General features: G+C 38.7%; 2 protein-coding genes across 6 annotated transcripts; one reads left to right on the top strand and one right to left on the bottom strand.

Annotated features, from left to right (window-relative positions):
• Nucleotides 1–3,235: 3,235 nt before the first annotated feature.
• LOC137997203 (uncharacterized) lies at nt 3,236–16,491 on the bottom strand. Of its 4 annotated transcripts, none has more exons than XM_068843068.1 (5): nt 16,183–16,491; nt 13,386–13,585; nt 12,575–12,697; nt 5,552–5,716; nt 3,236–4,621 (listed from the first exon to the last, which is right to left on the bottom strand). In XM_068843068.1, the coding sequence occupies exons 2-5, from the start codon at nt 13,572–13,574 to the stop codon at nt 4,547–4,549; spliced, it is 552 nt and encodes a 183-aa protein (XP_068699169.1). In that variant the 5' UTR covers nt 13,575–13,585; nt 16,183–16,491; the 3' UTR covers nt 3,236–4,546. The 4 variants fall into 4 exon arrangements, with proteins under 4 accessions (XP_068699169.1, XP_068699168.1, XP_068699170.1 ...); XM_068843067.1 differs by lacking the exon at nt 16,183–16,491 and adding an exon at nt 15,596–15,749; XM_068843069.1 differs by lacking the exon at nt 16,183–16,491 and adding an exon at nt 14,308–14,408.
• A 589-nt stretch (nt 16,492–17,080) lies between these two features.
• Nucleotides 17,081–24,985, top strand: LOC137997204 (uncharacterized). 2 transcript variants are annotated; one of them, XM_068843071.1, is made up of 7 exons: nt 17,081–17,297; nt 18,392–18,819; nt 19,286–19,429; nt 20,981–21,151; nt 21,800–21,875; nt 22,113–22,193; nt 24,148–24,985. In XM_068843071.1, the coding sequence occupies exons 1-7, from the start codon at nt 17,294–17,296 to the stop codon at nt 24,261–24,263; spliced, it is 1,020 nt and encodes a 339-aa protein (XP_068699172.1). In that variant the 5' UTR covers nt 17,081–17,293; the 3' UTR covers nt 24,264–24,985. The 2 variants fall into 2 exon arrangements, with proteins under 2 accessions (XP_068699172.1, XP_068699173.1); XM_068843072.1 differs by having other exon boundaries at nt 17,159–17,297; nt 19,289–19,429; nt 24,148–24,359.
• The last annotated feature ends 1,415 nt before the right edge of the window (nt 24,986–26,400 follow it).

Genomic DNA, 26,400 nt, shown 5'->3' with positions numbered 1-26,400 from the left:
TAAGAGGAGTTCGCGATTTCCATTGCGAACGGAAAAAGTGGAATACATCCAGAGGTTGTCCACAATTCCCGAAAAGATTTTCCGGAAAATAGCCTTTCCATTTGATTTCAAACCGAATTTTTTATGCTAAATGGTAAGCATGTGCCAATTGCGTTGGCCTTGCGAGTGAAAAAGGTTTCCCGAAAGCTTTGAACACGAAATGTTGAAATATGGCCATAAGTACCAGTTTTTTGGCGGTTTTCTCGATTTTTTGGTTTGCTTCATTTGCTAAAAACCATAAGGGGCAAAATGACGAAGAATTTTTTGTACCTGTGTGTGTGCCTTGCGTAGTAATATTAGGGCCGTTTATACGAGAGAAAATAAGCCGCGGATTACTCTGGCCGCGGCTTACATAAGACGCGAACACCCCGTATAAATGGTACAAAATCTACGTTCACGGATTTCTCAAGCCCCGGCTTATCCTTGCCTGGGAGTTTGCACTCGTATAAATAGTTCCTTCCGCGTATTATGTACGCCGCAGCCAGAGTAAGCCGCGGCTTATTTTCTCTCGTATAAACGGCCCTAATGTGTTCCCATAAGCTCTTCTTCTTGATGTCGACTTAATTGAAAAAAGGTTCGTGTTTTTTGCACAAACCAATTAATGCCAACGTCATTTCTTTTGACCAGGCAAGGGTACTTTCTTTTATTAACACGAACTGACAGCTCTTCTTGTTCTAGCACCAGTAAAGAAACGGAAGAGAGGTCAGCACACCTGCAGCCACTGTAGACATCAGTTGCATCGCTATTCCAATCAAATTTTTACAATTTTCAAGCCACCGGCGGGTGACCAGCCGGCCGCGTATCATTTCGCGCCAAAACCTCCCCAAAAGAACGCATATTTTGCCTATTCGGAGTGAACCATATTCCGGTCATTCCGTTCATTCTGCTCCCGATGAACGGAATAGTATTCCATTCATTCCCAAAACAGAATAGGTCCCAAAAGAACACGAATACCGTCTATTCCGTGTTTTCCTATTCCGGAATAGTATCAAAAGAACGCGCCCTTAAATTCTTGAGTCGTTATATCCTTTCCATAATTGTGTAGATATGAAACACGACAAAGACAAAGAACAAACGCAAAGAAGTAGAAAAATAACTCAAGGGCCTAAAATCACAATTAATTCCGAGGCTCCGAGTAAAAGAAACATCCGCCATCTTAAAGTTTGCCGCCGACGGCTTTTTTGACGAAACTGGATGCGCCTTCCGCACAGGGATATTTAACGGAGTCCTTTTAGGAGATTTCTAAACAAAAGAGAATTCAAATTTAACCATAAATCCTCGAAGCCATGTGTGAATATTGATATATCGAACATGGCCTATTGATTCGAAAATGGCGCTGCTCGACCGACATAGAGGGGACTTCTAGCATTCTACCGTCGGCAAGAGAAGATAAGGGAAGATAACGGATTCCCCATTCATGGGCCTCTTCCAATTTTAGCTACTCGGCTAATTTTAGATAGGCACCTGATTGGTCAGTTGCAATAGCATAATGAAATTTTAAATATGCGCAGCACTGGGAACGAGAATTTAAAATAGCTTTATGAAGCTAAAAATTGATTTTAAAAATCTATGATGGGGCATGGGGAGCCGTTCTCTTACCTGATCCTCTCTTGGCCGTCGGTCACGTTCTTTCACATTAAGGATGAAATTAAATACATAGAAATGTGGCTATTTTGCAATTTAGACTCCGACGAGTCGATTTGAAGTAAAGACTACAGACAGCAACAAGAGATAGTCCTATTGAGAGAAATGTATTTATATATTTGAAGTGTGGGCTATAGACGAAACAGAGAAATGATCTTCGCGCTTATCTGGACATTTGAAGCAATAGTCTCTTATAGACACCTTCATACACATCATCTAATACTTTCACAAACGAGAAGAAATATAAAAGTGTAAAATAATATACACTTTTATATTTCTTCGAGTGCAATCCTGAAGGAGACCTTCAGGGCCATATATGAATGCGTTTTCCCCAGAACACCCTAAGTGAGACCAAAATCCGAAATTTACACCCCTATACGAGATGACGAGCCTCCCTCCGGTCTCGTGCTTCATTAACTTTTTACTTACTGGATGTCACTTGATCGATCTCCATCGGGATTCGAACCCATGACCCCGGCGATGCCGGTGCAAGGATCATTTTTCTTTCTCTTTTGAAGATAGTCCTTTTGCCACGTTTTTCTCGACTTACCTTGTGGACAACAGGAATAAAAACATCAAGTGTTTCTTGCCTTTTAAGACACTTGTCAAAAAGATTGGTTCATTTCTGTCATAAGCCAGGGACACAAACACACACACACACCCATACAAAAACCAATTCGTTGATGAGTGTCGTCCTTTTGATTAAGGGTGGTCAATTAAGGTTAAACTCCAGGGCCTTGACGTTCTATCGGAGACATTAGGAAAGTAAAATAGGAGCGACCTCAAGGAAAACGAGAAACAAAAAAAAATACCTTTTGCGTTCTCGCCTGGTGCGTTTTGCATTTCAGTTCATCAGTCTGTCGTTCTCGTTCTAACGAGAGGATATAGAGGACAGTGTCACCTTTTCTATTTTATTTTCAAACGGCCCCACACCGACCACACCCAATTAATTCGTGAATAGTCGATACATGACCAATGACTGGGAATGATTGTAAAGCGAATACAATATAACGGGACTATATTTGCAAGCGATGTTCTCAGAACTGTAGTCCAAGTAGCCATGATGTGAAATATAAGAAGAAAAGAAGTGACTTCTGAAAGAATAATCTTGGGAAACAGCTGGAAAAATATGGGACACAATAATCACTTTTAAAGGAGGTTGACAACGGACACTAACGTTGTCGATTCGATCGAACGTCGGGGCTTACGATGTGAAATCGATTACGCAAAAGAGTTCATTACTGAGGCCCCCCTGTAGAAAAAGAGTTAATTAATGAGCTCATTTCGGGGGAGGGGAAAGGATAGGCTAAGGGAACGACGGCAGTATGGACGCCAATGCCCCGCCTCAAACAACCATGTCCCTTTTTTTCTATTCTCCTGGAACAATCTCGAAATATTCTTAGTATCGATTAAGTATGAAAATTAAAATGCCCTTCGTTTTTCGTTACAGTCAGTCGAACCACGATATTATTAATCATATTGTAATAATTCCCAGCTGCTTTCGGATAGATGAACCTCTTAGCCATATTGAGAACAAATACTCAGGAAAACGTAAGATCATGAGCTCAAGTTTATTCAACCTCATCCCCGAGATGATAAAGCCAGTCGACTGCATGAATACTTTAACTTTTCACAGCTTGGAAGATTTTTACAACGAGTACAAAAGTTTACAAATTCAATATTTAATTTAATATCAGTAATTCTTAGCGGGCATTAAGCAACGCCTCACAACGCTTTTACAAAACATTGAAAAGTACGAAGATCATGATGAATGTATAGGAGAATACAGAAAAGAGAAATTTTACCTCGCATTTAAGCAAGTCGACTGAGATGGCATTTCTAACAGGAGATAAAAGGCTTCTCATGTAAAAGTGGAGGACTTGAGAACTTGAGCGCGCATGTTAAAACAGCCGTTTCCAGCAGGTCAGAGTTGTATGATAACTTTAGAATGATAATAAACTTAGTGACTGCGAAGAAGCCCTGCTGCTAGCTGTCTTCAAAAAGGAAACTTGGGTAAATAGGAAAAATTATTCCGATAGTACATTTGAGAGATTTAGCATCACGGTTAATACGTTACGTAAAGCGGCAATTGCTTAAAATGGAGTGAGTGAAGCTTGTTTAAGCTTCGCGTGAAAATTGCGGTAAGGAATCATAGTAACGTGGTCACTTTAGCCATTCGCGTTTCACTTAAACGTAAATCTCTCTATTTACAGTAAACGGCAAACGCCAGGCTGAAATTTGCGCTTTGCCAGAATTTTCTTTTACTTTACTGAGCTCCTTTTTTGCCTGTTATCGATATTATATTGCGTAACTTCTCAAGGAAAGTTAAATAAGAGAATTTTGTGGTATTCTTGCAAGCAACAGCCTGTCGTTTCACTTCAGAGAGGCGATACTAATAAAATAATGGAAATATTTTACATAAGAGACATTTGTCGCCTTAAGTCCGCATAATTTTTACTGTACGGTACTCATGTTGAGGACATTAGAGAGGTTAGGCATGACGCTTACGGCAAACGGGGGAAACGATAGGCTCCTGCTTATCATAAAAGCGTGAAAATTATCTCATTTTAAGTTGTCTCGTTCCTTTGAGAAGTTGCTTGATACCTGCGGCTAACAAGACAGAAATGAGCTAATATCAAGCAGGGTTCTTACAGTTTTGGTAAAACCCTAATTTCACTAACGACGTTTGCCGTTTGGTGTAAACGTCATACTTAACCTCTGTATTATATCATTTACAACAAAAGTCCACATTTACAAGTATACTGAGTCTGAATATTTACATTTTCATTCAATTCACTTGAGCAAAGTTTTGCTTCAATTTGATGCAACAAAAATAATTTGGTTCTTATGGCTAAGCTGAGTGTCACGAGGATACACTTGCCAGCCCAGTGCTTGTGTGCTCGTGCTCAACTCCAGGCTTTGGTTCCTTGGAGGGAATCTGAAAAAGGTCATGCAAATAAAAGACACGTGCTTACAAGCAAAACACACTATTTGTGAGAGAAATGCCTCAAAATTCCAGCAACGATTTATTAAATGAGTGACAAAAATATTTTGAAATGAGATTCTCGGTTGCCTCTTAAATTATTTACCAACGCATTGCATGCAATCAAATCATGGTTAGTGGGACCATTTTGACAAGGTTAAAATGATTTTCAAAATATCAGTTAACACTAATAAATTCAAAATCGACCCCTCCTACCCTGGCAAAAACCCGAATTCACAACCTGATCAAATTATAATAGCCAAACCCCAGCAGGTCACGATATTCGCGAACAAAAACGTTGCCGGTTACTTTCTAAGCCTGTTTGAAAAAAAAGACAAAATACCCTGGCAAGAGGTTTTCTCCTACATCCTTTAGTTGTTTGCCTCTATTTTCCTTGTTATTATTTTGTCTTATCATAAAAATTAAAATCGTTATAACGTTTCGATTGCATCGTCACACCCCATCGAACCTGAAAATGACCGAAGATGCTGTCGAAACTTCAAAATCCTAAGCCTATTTCATCCGGCTCTAAATGCTCTTCTCCCAAACATCAAATAATTTGCCCCACGCTAACGTGTCTGAAGCAGTCTCTCTCGAGCAAAGTCAAGAGTACTATACGTCAGTGAGAGATTCAATGAAAATACAACATTACAATCAGAGTCCAATTGCTCCGTCGACCTCAGGTTTGTCAGTTGAATTACTGTTACGAGTTATCGACGTTAAATATGGTTGCTTTACTTTACTTTACTTCACTTTACTTTACTTTATTTTGATTAATTTAATTAAAGGATATGTAGCAACCAGCCTCTGCGTCAGCCCTACTCCCATTGGTTGCCTTTTGACCAAGCCACGAGACGAAAAGAGTGAAAATAAAAATGAACTTACCATTGAAAGTGGCAACGTCAACTGTTCGGTTTGCAACAGAGTTTCACCATCTAGATTTCCCTTCAAAACCTTCACTACAGCTTGCATGCTAGATGCATCACTTTTTGGAAGAGTGAACGAAACTTTCTCTGGCAAACGCATCTCGTCCACTTTCATCCTTTCAATCTGTAGTAAACATGACCAAATGTCGCTTTCAAAGGGTGATCAAAATTTCATATGAGTCAAAGACTTTTAACTATAATGTTTTTGTCACATGAATCTCAGTAGTCATACACCTTTGTGTATTTATATTAGCCTTACTAAACCAAACAAGATCCTCAAAAAAAAGGAGAGACTTTTTTCCCTGGAAAACGCGGTTAGGAAGGTTTTGCGATTTCCCTTTGTTAAGCTCCAGACTGAGAGAATGCTTTTACTGGTCAACGCCTTTGTAAGTGTTTAAACTTTCGGATTTAAAATATTATGAAGTTTATAATGGTCATCGCTGATTAAAAAAAACATTTTAAAGAGTTGAAGAGAAACTCAAAAATTAAAGGCAGAGAAGGATGCGGGACTTGAATTCACATCTGTGAGATTGCTCTAAGACATGAATTTAGACTATCGAGAGCCCATGGGTAGGAGCTTTGCTCTCCTATACAAGCCCTATGAGTCAACCTTTGCGCTTTTTTTTTCTGTTTTTAGAACGCCACGAGTTCTTCGGCTGTGCATGCACTGTTTAGAATGGAGGTTAACTATCAAAAGAGTTATTTCAGTAGAGTTATGACTTAGCGTTAGAGTTAACGACTTCCACTGAAAATCCTGAATTCAAGAAAATCCAAAATCTTGAACGACATAACTCTATGAAAGTAACTCTAAGAATAGCTGTCCCCTTTAGAATGACAAATCAGAATAAAGTTATTGTCAAACGAAGACAAAAATAGCAAAAACACAATATATGCAAATTATATTGTACAAAATTATGTAAATTGACGTAAATGTGAGTCTCCTGCTGAAGGGTTAGTTCTAAAGGCGCCCGCAAACGAGGAAAAGTTGTTACGGAAACATTGTTTCCCAAAATGTTTCCTCGGTGCGCAAACGAGGAAACATTTGCTGAGGAAGCACAATCAGAAACACTATTGCTTCCCTACAAGCAAAATTTGCTTCCGCAACAAATGTTTCCTGGGGCCGCAAACGGGAAAGTAGTAGCTTTCGCAACAATTTGTCCGCAACATTGTTTCCTCGTTTGCTGGCGACATTAAGGCGCCCGCAAACGAGGAAACGATGTTTTGCAAATATTGTTGCGGAAGCAAATGTTTCCCCATTTGCGGCCCCAAGAAACATTTTTTTTCTGTTCTTGCAGCGAAAATGTTTCTGAATTTGTTGTTCCGATCTATTTGTCCGAAAAGGTTCCACACACTCGCTGCGGAACAATGACTTCATATTACCACGTTTTAGAACTACACTCTACGGCACACTCTGTTAGATATCTTATTCATATTCTTATGATCAAAACGTAACGTAAATCAAAGAGATCCCCCCAGTTTACCCGTTTGTATAAAAAAAAATAAGAAAATTGAATCTTGAAGACATTTTAACCAACATCAGCAACTGCTGTAATCTTTGTAGCCAATAATCTGTAATCTTTGTAGCCATTTTATTTGTTATTATTATTATTATTATTATTATTATTATTATTATTATTATTATTATTATTACTATTATTATTATCATTATTATTATTATCGAGTATACTATTGTTATTTATCGAGTATATGTATATATTATTATCATTTGTACAATTTTATTTTTTATACATAAGCTAATACAGGAGCTCTTATACTCATTAAGTCTTTTGTCATTTTCCTGTAAATAGTCAAATTCTAAGTACCATATGTTAATTAGTGTTGCTATTTTATTGGTGTCCCCAATTAGTCCAACATATTGACACTTAAATAAAGGTTTTACTTACTTACTTACCTACCGACTCACTCACTCCCTCACTCACTCACTCACTCACTCACTCACTCACTCACTCACTCACTCACTCACTCACTTACTTACTTACTTACGTACTTACTTACTTACTTACTTACTTACTTACTTACTTACTTACTTACTTACTTACTTACTTACTTACTTACTTACTTACTTACTTACTTACTTACTTACTTACTTACTTACTTACTTACTTACTTACTTACTTACCTACCTACTTACTCATTCAGAGAAATTTACACACAAAAAAGTCAAATTCGACTACCAATTGGAAGACTATCTCAAAACTATCAGAAACCCAGCACATAGAATAAGTATGACAAAATTGCGTCTGGGGGTTCATAGCTTGCGAATACAGACTGGGAAATACGAAAATAGAGGTGCACCAATCCCAGTAGATGGAAGAACGTGTTTAGTCTGCAATAGAGGCTATATAGAAGATGAGCGGCACTTCTTGATGTATTGCCCAGGGTACGATAACATTAGAAATGAGCTCCATTCTCTCCTTTCAACACACGATGTTGTTTTCAAAAGCCTTAATGATGAGGATAAAATTAGGTATTTACTTACCCTAGAAAACGAAAGCACTTCAAAGATAATAGGTAAATACACATATTTAATGTTTCAGAAGAGAAAAGACTTCCTAAATGCAAAATAATTAAAATAATAATTTTATACCAATTGTATTACAAGTAATTGTATGATCTTTTTAGTTAATTAGTTATTCAAGTAGATATCATCACCTTTATTGTAACGAGACCGATACCTCCCTTTGGAGAGTAAGGCGCAATAAAGATTTACTGTTTACTGTTTTACTCACTCACTCACTCACTCACTCACTCACTCACTCACTCACTCACTCACTCACTCACAATTACAATTAAGAATAAGCTTTTTGATGCCCTTGTCAAACCTATACTACTATATGGATGCGAAATATGGGGACCGGAGCTATTATCATATAAGACCCATTTTGACAAAAGCACTATCGAACAAGTCCATATCAAGTTCTGTAAACAAACACTAAATACCCCATGGTACACAGAGAACATTGCCTGTAGAGCAGAACTTGGACGGTACCCTTTAAGTATAGACATAAAAGCTTCAATATTTAGTTACTCGCTTAGATTACAGCATAAAACAGTCAACCCTCTATTAAAGGAAGCCTTTCATCACGCAAAAAGTCACAGCCAATTTTTTGATGTATTAAATAATGACGAAACTATACGAATGCAGTCTACAGGCACTACATCAAGCCAACTACACATTAAGAATGCTCGTTCCTCCATAAAGAAACAGCTTAAAAGGACTACATTCGAAATTGGCTGAAGGCTCGCAACAACACTTCCGAAGGCTCTAGAGAGAAATTTACACACAAAGAAGTCAAATTCGACTACCAATTGGAAGACTATCTCAAAACTATCAGAAACCCAGCACATAGAATAAGTATGACAAAATTGCGTCTGGGGGTTCATAGCTTGCGAATATAGAGGTGCACCAATCCCAGTAGATGGAAGAACGTGTCTAGTCTGCAATTGAGGCTATATAGAAGATGAGCGGGCTTCTTGATGTATTGCCCAGGGTACGATAACATTAGAAATGAGCTCCATTCTCTCCTTTCAACACACGATGTTGTTTTCAAAAGCCTTAATGATGAGGATAAAATACGGTATTTACTTACCCTAGAAAACGAAAGCACTTCAAAGATGTAGGTAAATACACATATTTAATGTTTCAGAAGAGAAAAGACTTCCTAAATGCAAAATAATTAAAATAATAATTTTATACCAATTGTATTACAAGTAATTGTATGATCTTTTTAGTTAATTAGTTATTCTAGTAGATATCATCACCTTTATTGTAACGAGACCGATACCTCCCTTTGGAGAGTAAGGCGCAATGAAGATTTACTGCTTACTGTTTAGTGTTTTACTCACTCACTCACTCACTCACTCACTCACTCACTCACTCACTCACTCACTCACTCACTCACTCACTCACTCACTCACTCACTCACTCACCTCATGTATGCTGATGATTTGTTAGTTTTAAGTCCCTCTCCAGAAGGACTACAGAAATCGATTAACGTCATTAAAAAGCACGCAGAGGAATGGAAGCTGAAGGTGAATACCAAAAAATCAAATATCATCATCTTTAGTGGGAACGGTCAAACCAAAAACAAGGAAATTTTCCAATATGGTTCAGAAGCATTACCTATCGTCGACAAACAAACATATTTGGGAATTGAAATGACCTCATCTGGTCGCTATACCTACGCAAGAGACATCCTTAGCAAAAAAGCTTATAAAGTTCTTGCGACAGTGAAACGATTGTTCTCCAATTCGGATACGACCACAATTACAATTAAGAATAAGCTTTTTGATGCCCTTGTCAAACCTATACTACTATATGGATGCGAAATATGGGGACCGGAGCTATTATCATATAAGACCCATTTTGACAAAAGCACTATCGAACAAGTCCATATCAAGTTCTGTAAACAAACACTAAATACCCCATGGTACACAGAGAACATTGCCTGTAGGGCAGAACTTGGACGGTACCCTTTAAGTATAGACATAAAAGCTTCAATATTTAGTTACTCGCTTAGATTACAGCATAAAACAGTCAACCCTCTATTAAAGGAAGCCTTTCATCACGCAAAAAGTCACAGCCAATTTTTTGATGTATTAAATAATGACGAAACTATACGAATGCACTCTATAGGCAATACATCAAGCCAACTACACATTAAGAATGCTCGTTCCTCCATAAAGAATCAGCTTAAAAAGGACTACATTCGAAATTGGCTGAAGGCTCGCAACAACACTTCCGAAGGCTGTAGAGAGAAATTTACACACAAAGAAGTCAAATTCGACTACCAATTGGAAGACTATCTCAAAACTATCAGAAACCCAGCACATAGAATAAGTATGACAAAATTGCGTCTGGGGGTTCATAGCTTGCGAATACAGACTGGGAAATACGAAAATAGAGGTGCACCAATCCCAGTAGATGGAAGAACGTGTTTAGTCTGCAATAGAGGCTATATAGAAGATGAGCGGCACTTCTTGATGTATTGCCCAGGGTACGATAACATTAGAAATGAGCTCCATTCTCTCCTTTCAACACACGATGTTGTTTTCAAAAGCCTTAATGATGAGGATAAAATTAGGTATTTACTTACCCTAGAAAACGAAAGCACTTCAAAGATAATAGGTAAATACACATATTTAATGTTTCAGAAGAGAAAAGACTTCCTAAATGCAAAATAATTAAAATAATAATTTTATACCAATTGTATTACAAGTAATTGTATGATCTTTTTAGTTAATTAGTTATTCAAGTAGATATCATCACCTTTATTGTAACGAGACCGATACCTCCCTTTGGAGAGTAAGGCGCAATAAAGATTTACTGTTTACTGTTTACTGTTTACTCACTCACTCACTCACTCACTCACTCACTCACTCACTCACTCACTCACTCACTCACTCACTCACTCACTCACTCACTCACTCACTCACTCACTCACTCACTCACTCACTCACTCACTCACTCACTCACTCACTCACTCACTCACTCACTCACTCACTCACTCACTCACTCACTCACTCACTCACTCACTCACTCACTCACTCACTCACTTACTTACTTACTTACTTACTTACTTACTTACTTACTTACTTACTTACTTACTTACTTACTCAGCAATTGTCTCCTCGTTTGCGCATCGAGGAAACATTTCGGGAAACAATGTTTCCGCAACAATGTTTCCTCGTTTGAGGGCGCCTTAAAAATAGAAAGATATACGCGCAATGGTTAACTCAAAGATATAGTGCATAGGGAAGCTCCTATTCATGGCTCCTGGAATATATGACTGTTCAGTGCATTCATGTCTAACGGAATACAACTTAAACTCGCAATTTACCAGTTCGTCTCAGCTGGCTTGACAACTACGCTGGTAGAGCAAGTGCGGCGCAATTCAATGGTCATAGATCGAATCCCGTTCAAGGCCTCCTGGATTTTTTCAGGATTACTTGCAAGTACTTTGTTGCTTAGCTAACTGCGTTGATCTTCGGAACTTTCATCATATGAGCAGTCTAGTCATCGTTAATTCAATCATATTTAAAAATCTCGCGGCCCAGCTTATGACTGACTATCTAAGAGCCGATTTACAAGGTACGATTTTTGTCGCATGCGGCAAGCGTACGACACGACAGCTTGTCGCATGCGACAAAAATCGTACGGTGTAAATCGACATGCCCCTAATTAGATGTCTCATTGCACGTAGATTTCAAGTAGCGTCACGAAGTGTCCCCCTTGCTTAAAATTGGGCATGCATCTAATCAGCTGCATTTCTCAGTGGCCTTTATTCCTCATAAGGAAGCACGCAGTTTGATTTCCAGTAATGTAGCAGCTCTCGCAACCTGCTATTGCTTGGTATTGCAAGCAGCTTCTATTGTTTTGAGTCTAAGTCATTGTTTCAATTTGTTAAGTCCTTTTCGTTTTTAGCTTGGACGTCGAGCCAATCACATTATACGTCACGGGAGCTGCTATTTGACTCTTAATTTCAAAATGGGGGAAGCGTTTTCTCCTCTCTTTTATAATCAGTACCCTCATCAGACATATGTGGTTTTTTATTTTGGGTGGAAAACGAGGACAGCCATCACTAAAACAGCAAACGGTTTTAAGCCAAGAGTCACATAAAAACTTGATCTAGTAACATCTTCCACGTCAAAGTAGTCCTGAAAAGGACTAGTGTTGTTGGTGACTTTGACTGAAGTTTCGATAACCCTCTGAGTCAAGGCTCTGGAACGTCAGTCAATGTCATCAATAACATGCAGTCCTTCTCGTGACTATACTTTCAGCTGGAAAATTCCACTTCATCAAGTTTTGAACAGTCTTCACTAATATCGTCCAAACAAGGCGGTTTAGGCTTTCAGATGCGAGTTCCGATGAGAGACTGACAGATTGGTACAAGATACGTTGAAATCATTGAATAATATAAGGAAACACATATTGTAATATTGGCTGAACACTGTTACTTACCTTCTTTATAGCTTCCAAATCTTCCATTTTCAAAATAGCCAGAATTTTGTCAGCAGTAGATGATTTCTTCCAGCGAAACGAATCACGATGCACTCGACGCAATCCTAAACGTAGTTTTTCTTCCTGTAAAGTAGATCGATAGACGAAGTCACGTAAATGCTATTAGCTGACAGGCGGATTGAAACGACGGAAAACAGGGCCACTAACTTACTACAACAGGACGAAATGCTAAATTGGCAAGAATTGCCGCTCTGACATAAGGGGTTATTGACATGCCACCTTCTTATACATGAATTTGATTTTCGCTATCATTAAAATTTCCTCCGTCTTCTAACCAGTACTGGAATGTTATTTATAAAATGATTAAGCACACTTGCTTCCTTCCTATTCAGTTGGACGACTATTTCTGATGAGAAGACATTTAAGATTATACAAAAAATGAAAAAACTCAACTCACTTAACTGAAGCAAAATCACCAAGCACTTAACTGGCTGTTTAGTTACGAGTTAGGACGGCAAATTTTAAGAAATTCAAGAGCATGGGTCTCGTTTCTTTACATCCCCGAAAAATTCCCGGTTGCCGAAAGCCATCAGTAAAACTGCAGTCCTTTTATTTATAATCCACCTGTGCGTCATGATCTCCCATTTCCCCTTTAACATGTTTTCAAGTCAAGCGCAAAGTTAACACGCCTCTCAACGTGTACCCTCTAAATATACAAGGATATAAATCCCGAAATATCGCGTGAAAAACTTAACCGTCTTTCTCGTTCTTTCTTTTACTCTGATAGCAAATCTTTTGATTCGAGTAATACCTGTAGGAAGCTTGATCTGTTTTCAGACGGAGCCCTCGTAATGTATAAAAAAAGTTGCTGGCGAGGATGATTGTGTCCACAGCGCTCTGTTTGTTGGACACAACTGAATACGTCTATAAAGTACAGGTCATCCTCGTTGCATAGTTCCAGACAAGAAATTTGCTTTCTCAAGGGAATTTCGTCTGACATCACGTAAAAAACTACATGAAAGAGAACAAAGAATTGGCTATATTAGTCATGTTAATTTAAGATCATTACAGGCAACAAGAAAGTTACTGGCTGTCGGATACTTTTTCAGGTATACTCTTCGTCTTAATTAACCGCGAGGTCTGTTTAAACGGTTTTGGGGAAAAAAATCCGCAAAAGTTAAAAAAAGAGCAACAGAACAGAGGGTTTCAGATTAATTATATGATGGAAACAGAACATGAATAGTTCAGAAGACCAAAATCAAACTGCTTGAGCAAATCCAGTATAATATATCAGGAGCATGGGAATCCAAGTGGTTTAATGAAGGAAAACGCTTGGCAAGTAGACCAGCACGTTGGAAAGCCAAATGTTAACAAAGGCCCCAGATCCCGATGGACGGATCTAATCAGTGATATTTGTATTCGACAAAAATGATTGCGCTAGATAGCCTCGATGACACTAGTTAGACCAATTGACAAAGGTGATGGACTCCCTGCCATATTTAATAAGAGTCCTTTATGGTCTCCTACCGTCTGCATGACACAAAGCCAAGGGCTTCGGATGTCACTGTCGACCAATGGCTTGACCATCGAAACTTATCAGGACCAACGTGTTCAACACAGCCAAGGATGATCTCGGCTTGTCAAACTGAAAAACAGAAGACTCGCCACAGATCTCGTTTCTTGTTATTTAGCTTGCACTAACTGCACTCCAAATAATAAATTCGTATATTTACCGTCATATTCTTTGGATTGCGCTATTTCTTAATGCTTCAACCTCAATAAAACATGGTGGCTTAAATCAGTGAAGTCTCGTGCCCAGGACACGCGCCGATGAACACTGTCACGGGGAAGTGTTACCACTATTTGTAGAAACTCGACAAAATATCGCTTTTCTGATTGGTCAATGAGAACTTTCAAAACATTACTCGTCCCCATAAATCACGAAATGTGCTCGCGTGCACCGCAGTCGCGCGTTTATTTATTGATTGAATTTATTTATTTCTTTACTTTTCTTATACCCTGCATTCTTAATGGTCCTGAAAACAGGTGGAATATTTCTATCTTGCCCTAGAACCGTACAGAATCGATTCATGATGAATCGCCGTGTCACTAACAATCACTTTGTAGCACGTTGATGTAATAATTTGGTGGTTTTAGGATTTTAAAAACTATTACCAGTTTATTTTGAGTGCTTCACCTCTTATGTGAGGAAATTGAACTAAGTCGAGAGACAAGACCGATCACCGCCTGAGTGATCAAGGTGGCTGTGTTTTGACCTGTCCCGACGCCTAGAAATGTTTTTAAATCACGTAAATAATTAGAGGATCGCCAGTGCTATCTTCCCGACAGAAAGTCACGTTAGCAAGATCTAGAAATATGCCAAGGGTTTATCATTGGAGGGAGAATTTGCGTTTCAAAATCGGCTCGGGTGGTAAATTGACAGTTCCAAAGTGAACAACTTATAAATATTGGTGGCTTATTCTGGGCTGAAAATTGACTCTTTCGTACCTATTCAACTTAACTTTCCACGGAAAATGTAGTAGCTTTATGTAGTATTAGGTTACGGTCCATATATTTCAGAAAGTTTGGGTTACACGAAAAATACATGACAGCGCAGAAGTCTTTGTCAACATCTCTAGGATATCAATACGGTATACACACCAAGCCGTAAACAAATTCGGAATGCATTCGCCGAAGAAAATAAACGATTGTAAGGCTAGAATTTTAAACTACTGGAGTGAAACTGGAGCGCGAAGAGCTTCAAGATCGAAATTTTTTTAACAACGAAGATCAAAACAAAAATTAGGTTTAATACGAAGAACTTTACGTGCGTATAGCTTGCGCTGTTTTCGCTACTTGTACGCCAATTATATAAACCGCAATAAAGTTCTTTAGAGACAATGGCAAATTATCCGCAAAATGCCGGGCTTAGAAGATTCAATTCGCAGAGCAAGGCTTCTTTCTTTCTTGTATCGTCACCGACTTAAAGAAATTAAATGTTAAAAACACGAACATATAAACCTTGTTGGCAATCCTCTGTGGTCTTCAGAAGCTCAAACATTTACTGAATACAGTGTCCAAAATAGTCGGGGACACCTGATCAATTCCTCGACAGTTTTGGCATAAGCCGGTTTGACTTCTTTTCTTGAAAACAACCTCTATATAAAACCTTCGGCGTATCTTTAACCGGTCTCGTGATCTCAGCGTGGATTCAGACAACGAAATTGAAAATTTACGCCGTGGGGAATCCCCGACGCGATATGAGTCATGAAGCTAATTTAAGTTATGGTGTGTATTAGTTAAAGGTTAAAATCGCGTGAGCATCTGACGAAGTTGATGCCAGATCACGCACGGTAGTGTTTATTTACGAGGCACGAGCATGTTGCGGCTTTCTATGCTAAGCTATGTTTAATGCGATGAAGAGGCAACCGGCTGGCTTAACGCATGTTTTAAAGGAAAATATATTCCACAAACAAAACCTCGTATTAAAAAATATACTCTGTTTATCAATTAATGCATTGCAGAATTCACCCCGAAAAAAACCAAAGGAATAATCCGAAGCTATAAATCACTAGTAGGAAAAAGAGCACTCAAGATATAGTACTTACTTCTTGAGTAATTTTGGATAGTGCCAGATGTTCTAAAAAAACCTCTGTACAAGTCTAGATCTGCAACTCAAAACGTCAACAGGCTGACGACCCCTTTCTACATGGTGTCTTCAATATGCCACGAGTAGTTTGGCGCTGGATCCGTTATGATATCCGTATTCTTGCTAATGGATTCGCACCAACCAAATAACTTAACAGATGAAAGTATTTTACGAAATAAAGAAAGCTCAAGTAAGAGCGCTTTGTTGTTTTTTTTCTGATGACGTAAAAGAGTATTTTAAAACGGCTGTCATTCAGAAGGTTTCTCCAAGTCTATGTTTCCATTGGATTTTGCCAAAGGAGGGCTTTATTTTTAATTTACATCTGTCAAAATATACTTGTCAGTAAATCAACAACTTGTCGGGAAAGTACCCTGTGCAATTATCAAGATCCATCGAAAGTCTATGCGGCGGTGTTTTTGAGTACTTCATCTGGGGATTCCCCTGGTGAGTGTTTGCGGCTTGAGTGATCTGCATAAACTGCTTTCGAAAGCGTTTTCAGTTTCGGTGGGAAAAGGCCCTGTTGACATCATTAGATATTTTGTTATATTTTTTAAACCACAAATAAGCTAACTTAACTTATAAGTCTAGGAAGGAAATACTTGGATGAAGGTTTCGAGTTGCTATTCGAGTTGCTATTCGAGGTTGAACTAGTTAATAAAAGTTTTGCAAGTCTTGATAAAAGAATTACCATTTAAGTTTCAAATTGCATGAGAAAGTTTTATTACGTCACGTTCTCCAAGGTCAAAGTGAAAATAATCAGCAAAATTTCCGCTCGGGAAAAACCCCATGATATTGTCTTTCCCTTAATTGGTAATATGATAAAATAACAAAACTGTGATGGACGGAAGATTGGATTCACAACAATAGATAACTATGACTGTGGAAAATGAAAAATCCGGCGTGAAATATAATATGAGGTAATGTTTATCGATCTCCTTGAAGTGTAATTGGCTATGACCTTTGGATATACATAAATGAAAGCAACATAACAAGTTCTACGCAGTACGCCACAGCCTCGCAAAAAAACAGTACTGTCACTCTGTGGAGTTAAAAAACCAACACATTTGGCCATGGGTAAGCTTAGAAGATCCGTGAAGTAGACAATATTTCAACTTTGTTGGCGATCGCGTTCTCGTAAAAACAACACCTTAGGAAGACAGATCCTTTCCGTTTTTTTTTTTTTTCCTTATTTTTGTAGGGTGTCCAGCAACAGCAAACCGCTCTTTTTCGCCTTGTCAACAAAAATGTCCTTGTTTAAGTCCGTTTTTTCTTTTCACAGGATAGAATTTTATTGTGTCTGACTTACTGGAAACGACATCAACTGGATTTATAATTATATATATACTATTCGATTCAAATTCAGTGGAACAAAAGTAACGCATTCGGTTCGAGCATTTGTGATATCGCGCCAAATTTCGCGTGAACGCACAATAATGATAAGTCCGTGAGTTGGATAAGAGTTTAGACTAGTTTAGATGTTTTAACGTTTATTTATAAGCTTTTGTACGTTTTAGTCATATCTTTTTGCAGCGTGAAAAGGAGAAATACTCGGACGGCCTGATATTCTTCAAGGCGGTGTGTAACGGTCAGGTTTACCTGATATCCGATTGATGGCATTATTCATACTAGCCTGAGTGGCTGTAGACTGCGAGCAGTCTCGCTTTTGCTCTAAATCATTGAAACGAACGAACACTTCAAAATGGCTGAAACTGCGCGTCGCAAATACCGCTTTCTAACCAACGCCCGCGGTATTTGCGACCCGCAGTTTCAGCCATTAAAAGTTCAACCTAAGCGTTCGTTTCAACGATTCCAGAGCAACAGAGGGACTTCTCGCAGTCTAGCCTAGCTGGTGGTATTGAGGAGCGCTGTGAAATTAATTTGCCTCTCGCGCCAACAATGCCAAATTAATACCGGCGCTTACGCAGGCTACCCACATACAAGCACTGCAGATTTGTGCCTTGTGGTAAAGATCCGGCCTTTCCGCAATCAGTTCATTTTGGGACGGGGTATAGAAACAAAAATTGCTTCCACGGAATTGGTGGTTTATGAAAAACGGTTGCCTGAGATAGGTCTATTCGCAAAAGCGTGTTTGCCAGTTCTTGCGAAGGACTCGGAAACTCAATCCACAAAAGTTAGTTTTCAGAATGTACCATATTGTTTTGTTTCAGTTGACCAACAACAGGTCAACAACGACCGGGGCTCAAAATGCGTTCAAGTCAGCTGCTGTTACGAAGTCAAGAAAGGACAAGACACTGTATCAATTGAGCACAGCTGTCTGGTGAACGCAGGTAACACGTGGAACATCGATGTGAAATGTCGACCGAAACAAAGTCTTGTCAAAGCGCAAACTGAACAATCAGACAGCTGGAGAAGCCTAAAGGAGGTTTACCCTGATGCAAAAATAGAACACAAACATAATGACATCGAAGTAACCCTTCCAGTGCTACCGGAAGACATTGAAATCGCTGCTTTTGGACGACCAGGAAAAAACGACAAGAAACGAATGCAAATGGTTGTTTTTGCAGAGCAGCCAAGGCAAGGACAAGACTGGAAGATTTTGATCTATCTGGTAGATGATACCACAACAGCATGTAAGGTACTTCTGCATTCCCTCGTATTATTTCTTTACGGCTTCACTCCAATTTGTCTCAATTAGTGTTCTCTCTTTGGGTTGACTAGATTACCTGAGGACCGGCTTTTTTCGATAACCAATGTTTATACTTTAGAGTTTTCCATTGTCTCAAGCTTCTACAGTGCGCTTGATTTTGCGTTTGACTGTGCTGAATGCACGTACTAGTCTCCATGTACAGTGGTTGTATGCCTTCTACGCTACTGTCAGAATGGGGGGGGGGGGGGGGGAGGGGGAGAGGGGTTGGTCGAAGGCACTTAAGTTGAAGGACAGTAAGTGGTAGCAATCACAGAGCACTACTTTATCTGCGACTATTCGAGATCTGTATTACATTTTTCAAGTAGTCGGCCTAAAGTCAGGACATGCAGCCCCATCTGTTTTGAATTATGGTGGTCCACGATTCTGAATCAATACACTTTGTTGCAATAATCAGCAGGTGTGCCAGAAAGAAGAAGAAAGACATCACAAACTTCTGGTTCCAGTGGCTGGGATCTTTGTGTCCAACAGTGATGAGGATATCAGAATTATACTCGATGCATTAGAACACGGATGGAAGATCAGAGGAAGTAAAGTGAAGGTAAGCAAGTAGTGATAAAGTTTTGAACAAGTAAACCACTTTCGCAATTGGTTTAGGCTGCTCTGAATCCACTCCAAAGCCGATTTTTAAATTTTTTTATTGAGTTTTATCTTAGCCTGAGAAACCACTTTCCCGTAACAAAAAATGAGGGTTACCGAGTTCGTTTTCAGTCATTTTTAAACGTTTAAATACAACTGAATATAGGGTTCTTTTAGATGGCGTCTTTGTTGTCATGGTAACCTATTACGTCACCTTGATGAGTACATCTTGTTAAGCAATTATTGGTTTTTCATTTGGTGCTAGAACACTGATTGCCGTTATGTTGTAAAAGTAATCCTGCTAACAAGACATTCCCTCCAAATTGTCGAAACTGGCATTAGACACAATAACTTTTCCTCAAATTTTACGATCCTGGAGAAACATTTCCGGCGCATTGTCCTCAAAAAACGTATAATGATAAAATTACTATTATAATACTTCAATTCTAAAAGCAGAGTTTGATTGTAGATTAACCGTCGTAGGAAAATTAAATAAGCGTTATCACGTCGTCAGATCGAATCATTCTTTAATGTACAAAATGAAACAGATAGAAGAGATGACTATTTCGTTACCCCATAGGCGCAGGCGTAGTTCCCTTAATTGATTAGTGTCTTCCTTTCGGTGATGGGCTGGCCAACCGGATTCGATCCCTTATGTCTTGTGCCCTCTAATTCTCGTAATGATTTCGTTGAAGTGGGTATTCAGAATTGAATTTCGTGCTTAAGTCTGTAGCCTTAATCTAAGCACTTATTTCAGTCATGTTTAGGGCTGGGGTTTCAAGTGATTAGCTACCATGTCAGGTGATGGGCTCCTGACCATGTATGGTCAAAGATTGTCCTGCTTGAGGCAAAATGTCTTATGGGCGAATTGTCCGACTCTGGTTTTTTAAAACAACCTAAAAATTCAGGGCCCGGCGTTCTCGGCCCTGCATGATGGAATTAAAGCCCCGTTTATACCGGCAAGTTTCAGTCCTTGACAAGTTTCCTTGACAATTATCATTGCTCGTGCATAGGATCGACAATTTCTCCTCGACAAGTTCTTCTTCAAAAGGAATAATTGCTCGTATAGACGATGAACAAGTTTAGCCTGTGTCTGCAAAGTCAGCGAGTACATAAAAATGTTGCAATCCCTATAGCTCGTCGGAGCTCGTGCACTCCACCTCGTCTTGCTTTTTAGCCTCCATCATGCGACAGCAAAGAGTCTGAGTGTGATACTGGGAACTAATCTCATCAATATACCTTGCCACATTTTCTTTCCGTCCGTTTACACGAGCAAATTTATTTTATAGACAATTCTTCCTTGGCATTTTTCAAGGAAGAATTGTCAAATTTACTTTATTTTTTACAAGTTTCCCTTGACAAGGAAAAAATACTTGTCAAGGGAAACTTGTCAACTGTAAACGGGGCGGCCTTACAAAAGAAAATCTTGAGTTGTCGCTACATTTGCCGGTGATCATTAAGATACCAAAGTTAAAAGATATCGATTATTTCATATGTGTTTAATTGCTTTCAGACCATCAAAGCAAGTGATGCTTGGAATGCGCCAGAAAACGCCACCGATTTTCCAAGCTGCCATTTTGATATCATCCACGTGGACAAAACAAAGCAATCTTTTTTCTGCGGAATCACAGCATCTCATGAAAACGACACTGCGAGATCAGAGATTGTGACCTATTTTAAACGAGTTAGTAGATGAAATTCTTAGTTTTCAGTAAAAGTCAAGGGAGAAAATGCCACGCGAAGATAATTTCATTTTAAAGACAGCTCGGTCTGAAATTTAAATTCCCTTTTCGCGACAACTGAATGGTATGATATCCCACTGAACTTTAGAGACACTTCCTCTCTTTGAATCGTCCTTCAACAAAGGAAAATGATGCAATAGTTTAAGATAAAAGTGAGAGGAAATGGGTACCCTATATACTGCCACTGATCTGCAGTTCAGAGTTCAATGTCAACGAAGCTTCCGTAACACGTATCAAATAAGAATTATCTCTTTAAACAGAAAAGGTGTCAAAAAAGCTTTACACTCAGTTAAAATCAAAACCTTAACAGGACAGTACAATGTCTAACCTCGTAACACCTCCTGCAAGTGATTTATTATATTATTTTTGTTAATTCCCAAGGCACCGTTCATTTCCAATGAACAGATATCATGTCAAGTTTCAGAAAAATCATACCTAAAAAAATGCAATTGACTTTAACGTACAAGCAACAACTTGCATTAGAATCGGAAAATGGAAAATAAAAGGTTACCATAGATTGCAAGAAACCATTATGCAAGCCACTCATAAAAATGTAGAATTCAGTTACATGATGACGTTGTTGCTTTTAGGAGAGAAGTCAAGAAATCATGCAAACTTCGAAGAACTTACCGAAAGCCAGTAAATACCAGTGTCTTCAGCTAAAAGGTAAAAAAAAGCAAAGGATCTGAAATTGTCATTTTACAGAGTTTACAGAAACGCGTTCAAACGATCCGCCACCGGTCTTCGTTGTTGACTGACTACATGGCCGTTAGGGTTAGGAACGACTGTTTTATGAATTCGTATTTACGTATTATTATTATTATTATTATTATTATTATTATTATTATTATTATTATTTATTTATTTATTTTATTTTATTTTTTTATTTTTATTTTTTAACAGATGGCGGTGAATGGCTATCGATTATCTGGTTTTGGTTAATTTTTCTTAGACCTTCTGGCGTCCAAGCCTCGAGCTCAACAGGTAATGGACATTAATTAAAACGGTCACGACAAACCTATATCTAATGTTCCATACCCCTGACTTCTACTCTCAGACGACCATAGTTTATCAAAAGTTCTCAACGAATTTGGTTACGATAAACTCGAAACGCTTCCTTATCATTAGACAGATGGCACATCTAGAGGCAAATGACATCCTCTATCCGCTACAACATGGTTTCCGCAAGAATAGGTCCTGTGAAAATAAGCTCCTAGAATTTGTCACCGACCTAATTAACATCCCACGGAACATAAAGTAAACAGACGTCATTGTAATGGACTTCTCAAAGGCCTTCGATAAAGTTCCTCATAACAGGCTATTACTGAAACTTAAGTAACAACACCCTAGGCAGCTGGCTTAAGAACTTCTTGAACAACAGGCAGCAATGCGTGGTTGTTGACGGTAAACGTTCGACTCCCGTCCCAGTTCTATCGGGCGTACCACAAGGCTCGGTCATCGGCCCGGCACTATTTCTTATTTATATCAACGACTTACCAAATGGCATTAAATCCAAAGTCAGGCTCTTCGCTGATGATACTGTCATGTACCTTGCTATCAATAACAGCAAAGACTGTCAGCAGCTTCAGCACGACTTAACACTTCTTCAGATGTGGGAGAGGAATGGCTCATGCAATTTAATGCCTCAAAGTGTGAAGTACTCCGCGTCTCGCGTGCACGCACCAAGATCCTGTTCACCTACGTATTGAATGGTACTCCACTTAAAGAGGCTGACCACATCAAATATCTCGGAATAAACACATAGATGTAACAACAGCCAAAGCCAATCGCTCTCTCGGGTCCCTGAAGCGTAATTTGAAAGTTACTTCAAGTGGTTTGCGTGAGAAGGCGTACATGGGGTTTGTGCGCCCTCAGGTCGAATACGGTGCAGCAATTTGGGACCCTAGACCAGGTGTAGAAAATAACGGCGCCCACAAGATCGAAATGGTACAAAGACGGGCCGCTAGGTGGACTCTAAAGGGGTATCAAAATACCTCTAGCGTCTCAAACATGCTCCAGGACCTTGGCTGGAGGTCACTAGAACAAAGGAGAGCGGATGCAAGACTTTTTCTCTTGTACAAGATCCACAGAGGACATGTTCCAGTTAACGCCTCCAAATACCTCCAACCCATGACACGTAGATCCCGTCATTCCCACAATATAGCTTCATCCCCCTCTCTACCAGTACCTCGTGTCACCAATTATCCTCCTACCCCAGAACCATCACTCAATGGAACAGTTTACCACAGTGTATTTTTGATACTGATGACCTTAACTCATTCAAACATTCCGTCTCACTAATCACTCACAGTCCTGTAAATTAGCTTCTTTTTCTTTTTCTTCTTTCCCCATTATTTCGTTTTTTTTTTTGTATTTTATTCATTTTATTGCTACACCGTTGACCCCAGTCATTAATCTTCACGAAAGAAGGGTAGGCTGTAATGGTACATAATAAATAAAATGACAGCGTGCCCTCTATTCTGTTTCCATTTTACCAACATCGTTTTGCGCCAGTGTATATAGAGTATTCACCATCTTAACACCTCTTCTCTGCGATCGTTTACTAAATAAATCAGGGGTAATATAAATCAGAAGATAACACGCAAGCATAACTAACGGCCCAAAACATACATACCGGGACGATAAAGTATGTTTTCCCTTTGGCCGCTCGGGGGTGATTGATACGTTGTTAATCCCTTCGAATGAATCAATTAGAATGCATGCAAAGCATTAATGAGGCACAGGAAAACTGGCTACCGAAGCTTGAGAAATTAAAAGTTTATTATTATAATAAAACATATAATTCTAGTTCGTGTGAATGTTATTATTATTAGTGTTATTATTATTGTTTCTATTATTAGTAGTAGAGAGTAGTACGTAGTAGTATTGTGTTTGCCAAATATTTGCTAAAACCCAGATTATTTTTTCTTGTTAACAGGTACAGTTCCGACCAATCAAAATCAGCGTTTTATGACAAAGAAGGATAATTCAACAGAAACCCGTCACAAAATTTTACTCCATCTCACTGAACCAATAAGACCGACAATACTTTAGAAATCGTGCTTTTTATCGGCCGCTGCCGGTCTTTTGTATAATTTAGCCAGCCATCATCGATGACCGCATACCAAAACATTGTTAAATGCAGATTAATATCAGCGTTGTATTGATCTTTTCTTTTTGTGGAGACTAATTTTGTCGAAACGTTATCCGATTTGTAGAGAATCCACCAGCTAATAAGTTAGTAGATTCACGGCAACTTTGGCAAGGTCACGACATAATCATTCATTCATTGAGAGTGTAGAACGAATAAAGCTTGAAATCAATCTGTAGAATACAGTAAACACCCACATATAAGAACAAGTGGATTAAGAACAACAGGCTGAAATTTGGCCAATAAAGCACCATATGAATAAGAAAAAATTCAGCCTGATTAATAAAACATGTTCTTAATACAAAGGGAAAGGGTATTACAAGTAAGATAAGAAAACAATACAGTATGTAGTAACTTGTATCAAAGTACTATGGTGTTTAGGACCACTACAAACTATAAAATCTATTACAAAACAGCATTGTATGTTAATTAAACCTTTAGTAATATTTAATTTGAAGAATTTCTGAAATCAATTTTAAGAACATTTTAAGAACACTTTCAGGCTGATTTCTCACTAAGCACCCCTCAAATAAGAACAAGATCAGCCTTAAACCTGAAAAAAGTGTTCTTATATGCGGGTGTTTACTGTATTTTAACGAAGGTATTAAAATATTCATTTCAACAACGAGTGTTTATTGATTATTTTGTTTGAGTGAAAGTAGACTTTAAGTAGATTTTATTAATCAAGTGAAGGAGGATTATGCGGTCAAGCCCTTCGTAGAAGAAATTTCCTGAAAATAAAGATGCGTCAGTTATAGTGAGAACAAGGGCCTTATATTAGGGGTATTTACATGAGACCTGCTTGAACTTGAACCTGTATGATATTTTTGCAGCAGTTTACACGAAGTTGGGATAAAATGCTTGGAGCCTGGTGTCGAGACGAAATTGATCTGTTTTGGCCTAATAAATTTATGGTTGACCCAAAGGCATGCAGGCTTGAAATTTTTGGACACGGTCTGAGATTTGTTGTCATTTACATGGGAAAGGTACGAACTCAGACCAGAACTAGAATTTCTCATCTCGGTCCCGCAGCAACCGAGACGAAGTAACTGAGTTCATTGTCAGGCCGGTTTCATGTGAAACGCATGAAAAGAGTATGGAGGCCGATGCGAACTCATACCGGTTTGAGTTCGTCCCGCTGTCATGGAAATACCCCTTTAGAATATTCCTTGAGCACACAAAATACTTGCCACTAACTCATGTGGCGCGAAAGGGACATGGCATTTTGTAATCAGTTTTCCTGCTTCAAAAGTTTGCGTTCACAAACTCACGAAATTTCGACTTTGTAAACTGGTCAGTGTAAAATGTAGACTAAGGTTATAATGTAACTGTTGAAAAAGCCCATACCCTTTAGAAGTGCTAACTGAAGTTTGTATTTTACACTGACGGGTTTGTAAACTCAAAATTTCGAGTTTGAGAACTCGAAATTTCGAGACTGCAAACGCAAAATTTCGAGTTTTTAAATCCAATAACGAAAATAAGTATTGTGTGCAACCGATGGAAAGAGATCGTTTATACTTCTGTTGTTTGTTTGATATCTCGTCGAGAATGCTGAAAGTAGTATTTGCGAGCTTCAAGATTTCAAAATTTTCTAGCGGAGAATTCCTCCAGAACCCCCTACAAGTTGGTTTTATTCACATCACGCAGGAAAACTAGGTAAATTCAACGGTCTATCAAAGTTCAATACGAATAGACAAGAAATAGTATACTGCAAAGAGTTACTGTGTACAGGAAAGTCTCAGCAAGATAAGTAAATTTAAGGGCATTTTATAGCTTCGGCGAGTATCCTTCAAAATGAGTTACAAAATCATTTCTAGTTTTAGTGTGGGGGAAAACGACCTCTTTCGCAGTATATAGATTAGATATTCTACCATGTGCAACGTTGTCAGCCTGACATTTTTGCAAAACTTTTCTTAATTAAAATTTGGTCCTGCCTCCTATGTTGTTTGTGTAAATTAAGTCTTGGGATATACTGGCTCACGAATATAGGTACGAGTGATATTAAGTTGGCATAACGTACATCTTTTCGGAAAAAGGACT

Source organism: Montipora foliosa, chromosome 3, assembly GCF_036669935.1.
Source record: "Montipora foliosa isolate CH-2021 chromosome 3, ASM3666993v2, whole genome shotgun sequence".
Classification (NCBI taxonomy): domain Eukaryota; kingdom Metazoa; phylum Cnidaria; class Anthozoa; order Scleractinia; family Acroporidae; genus Montipora; species Montipora foliosa.
The sequence above is the reverse complement of the archived record's forward strand: the minus strand, read 5'-3'. Positions and strand labels throughout refer to the sequence as shown.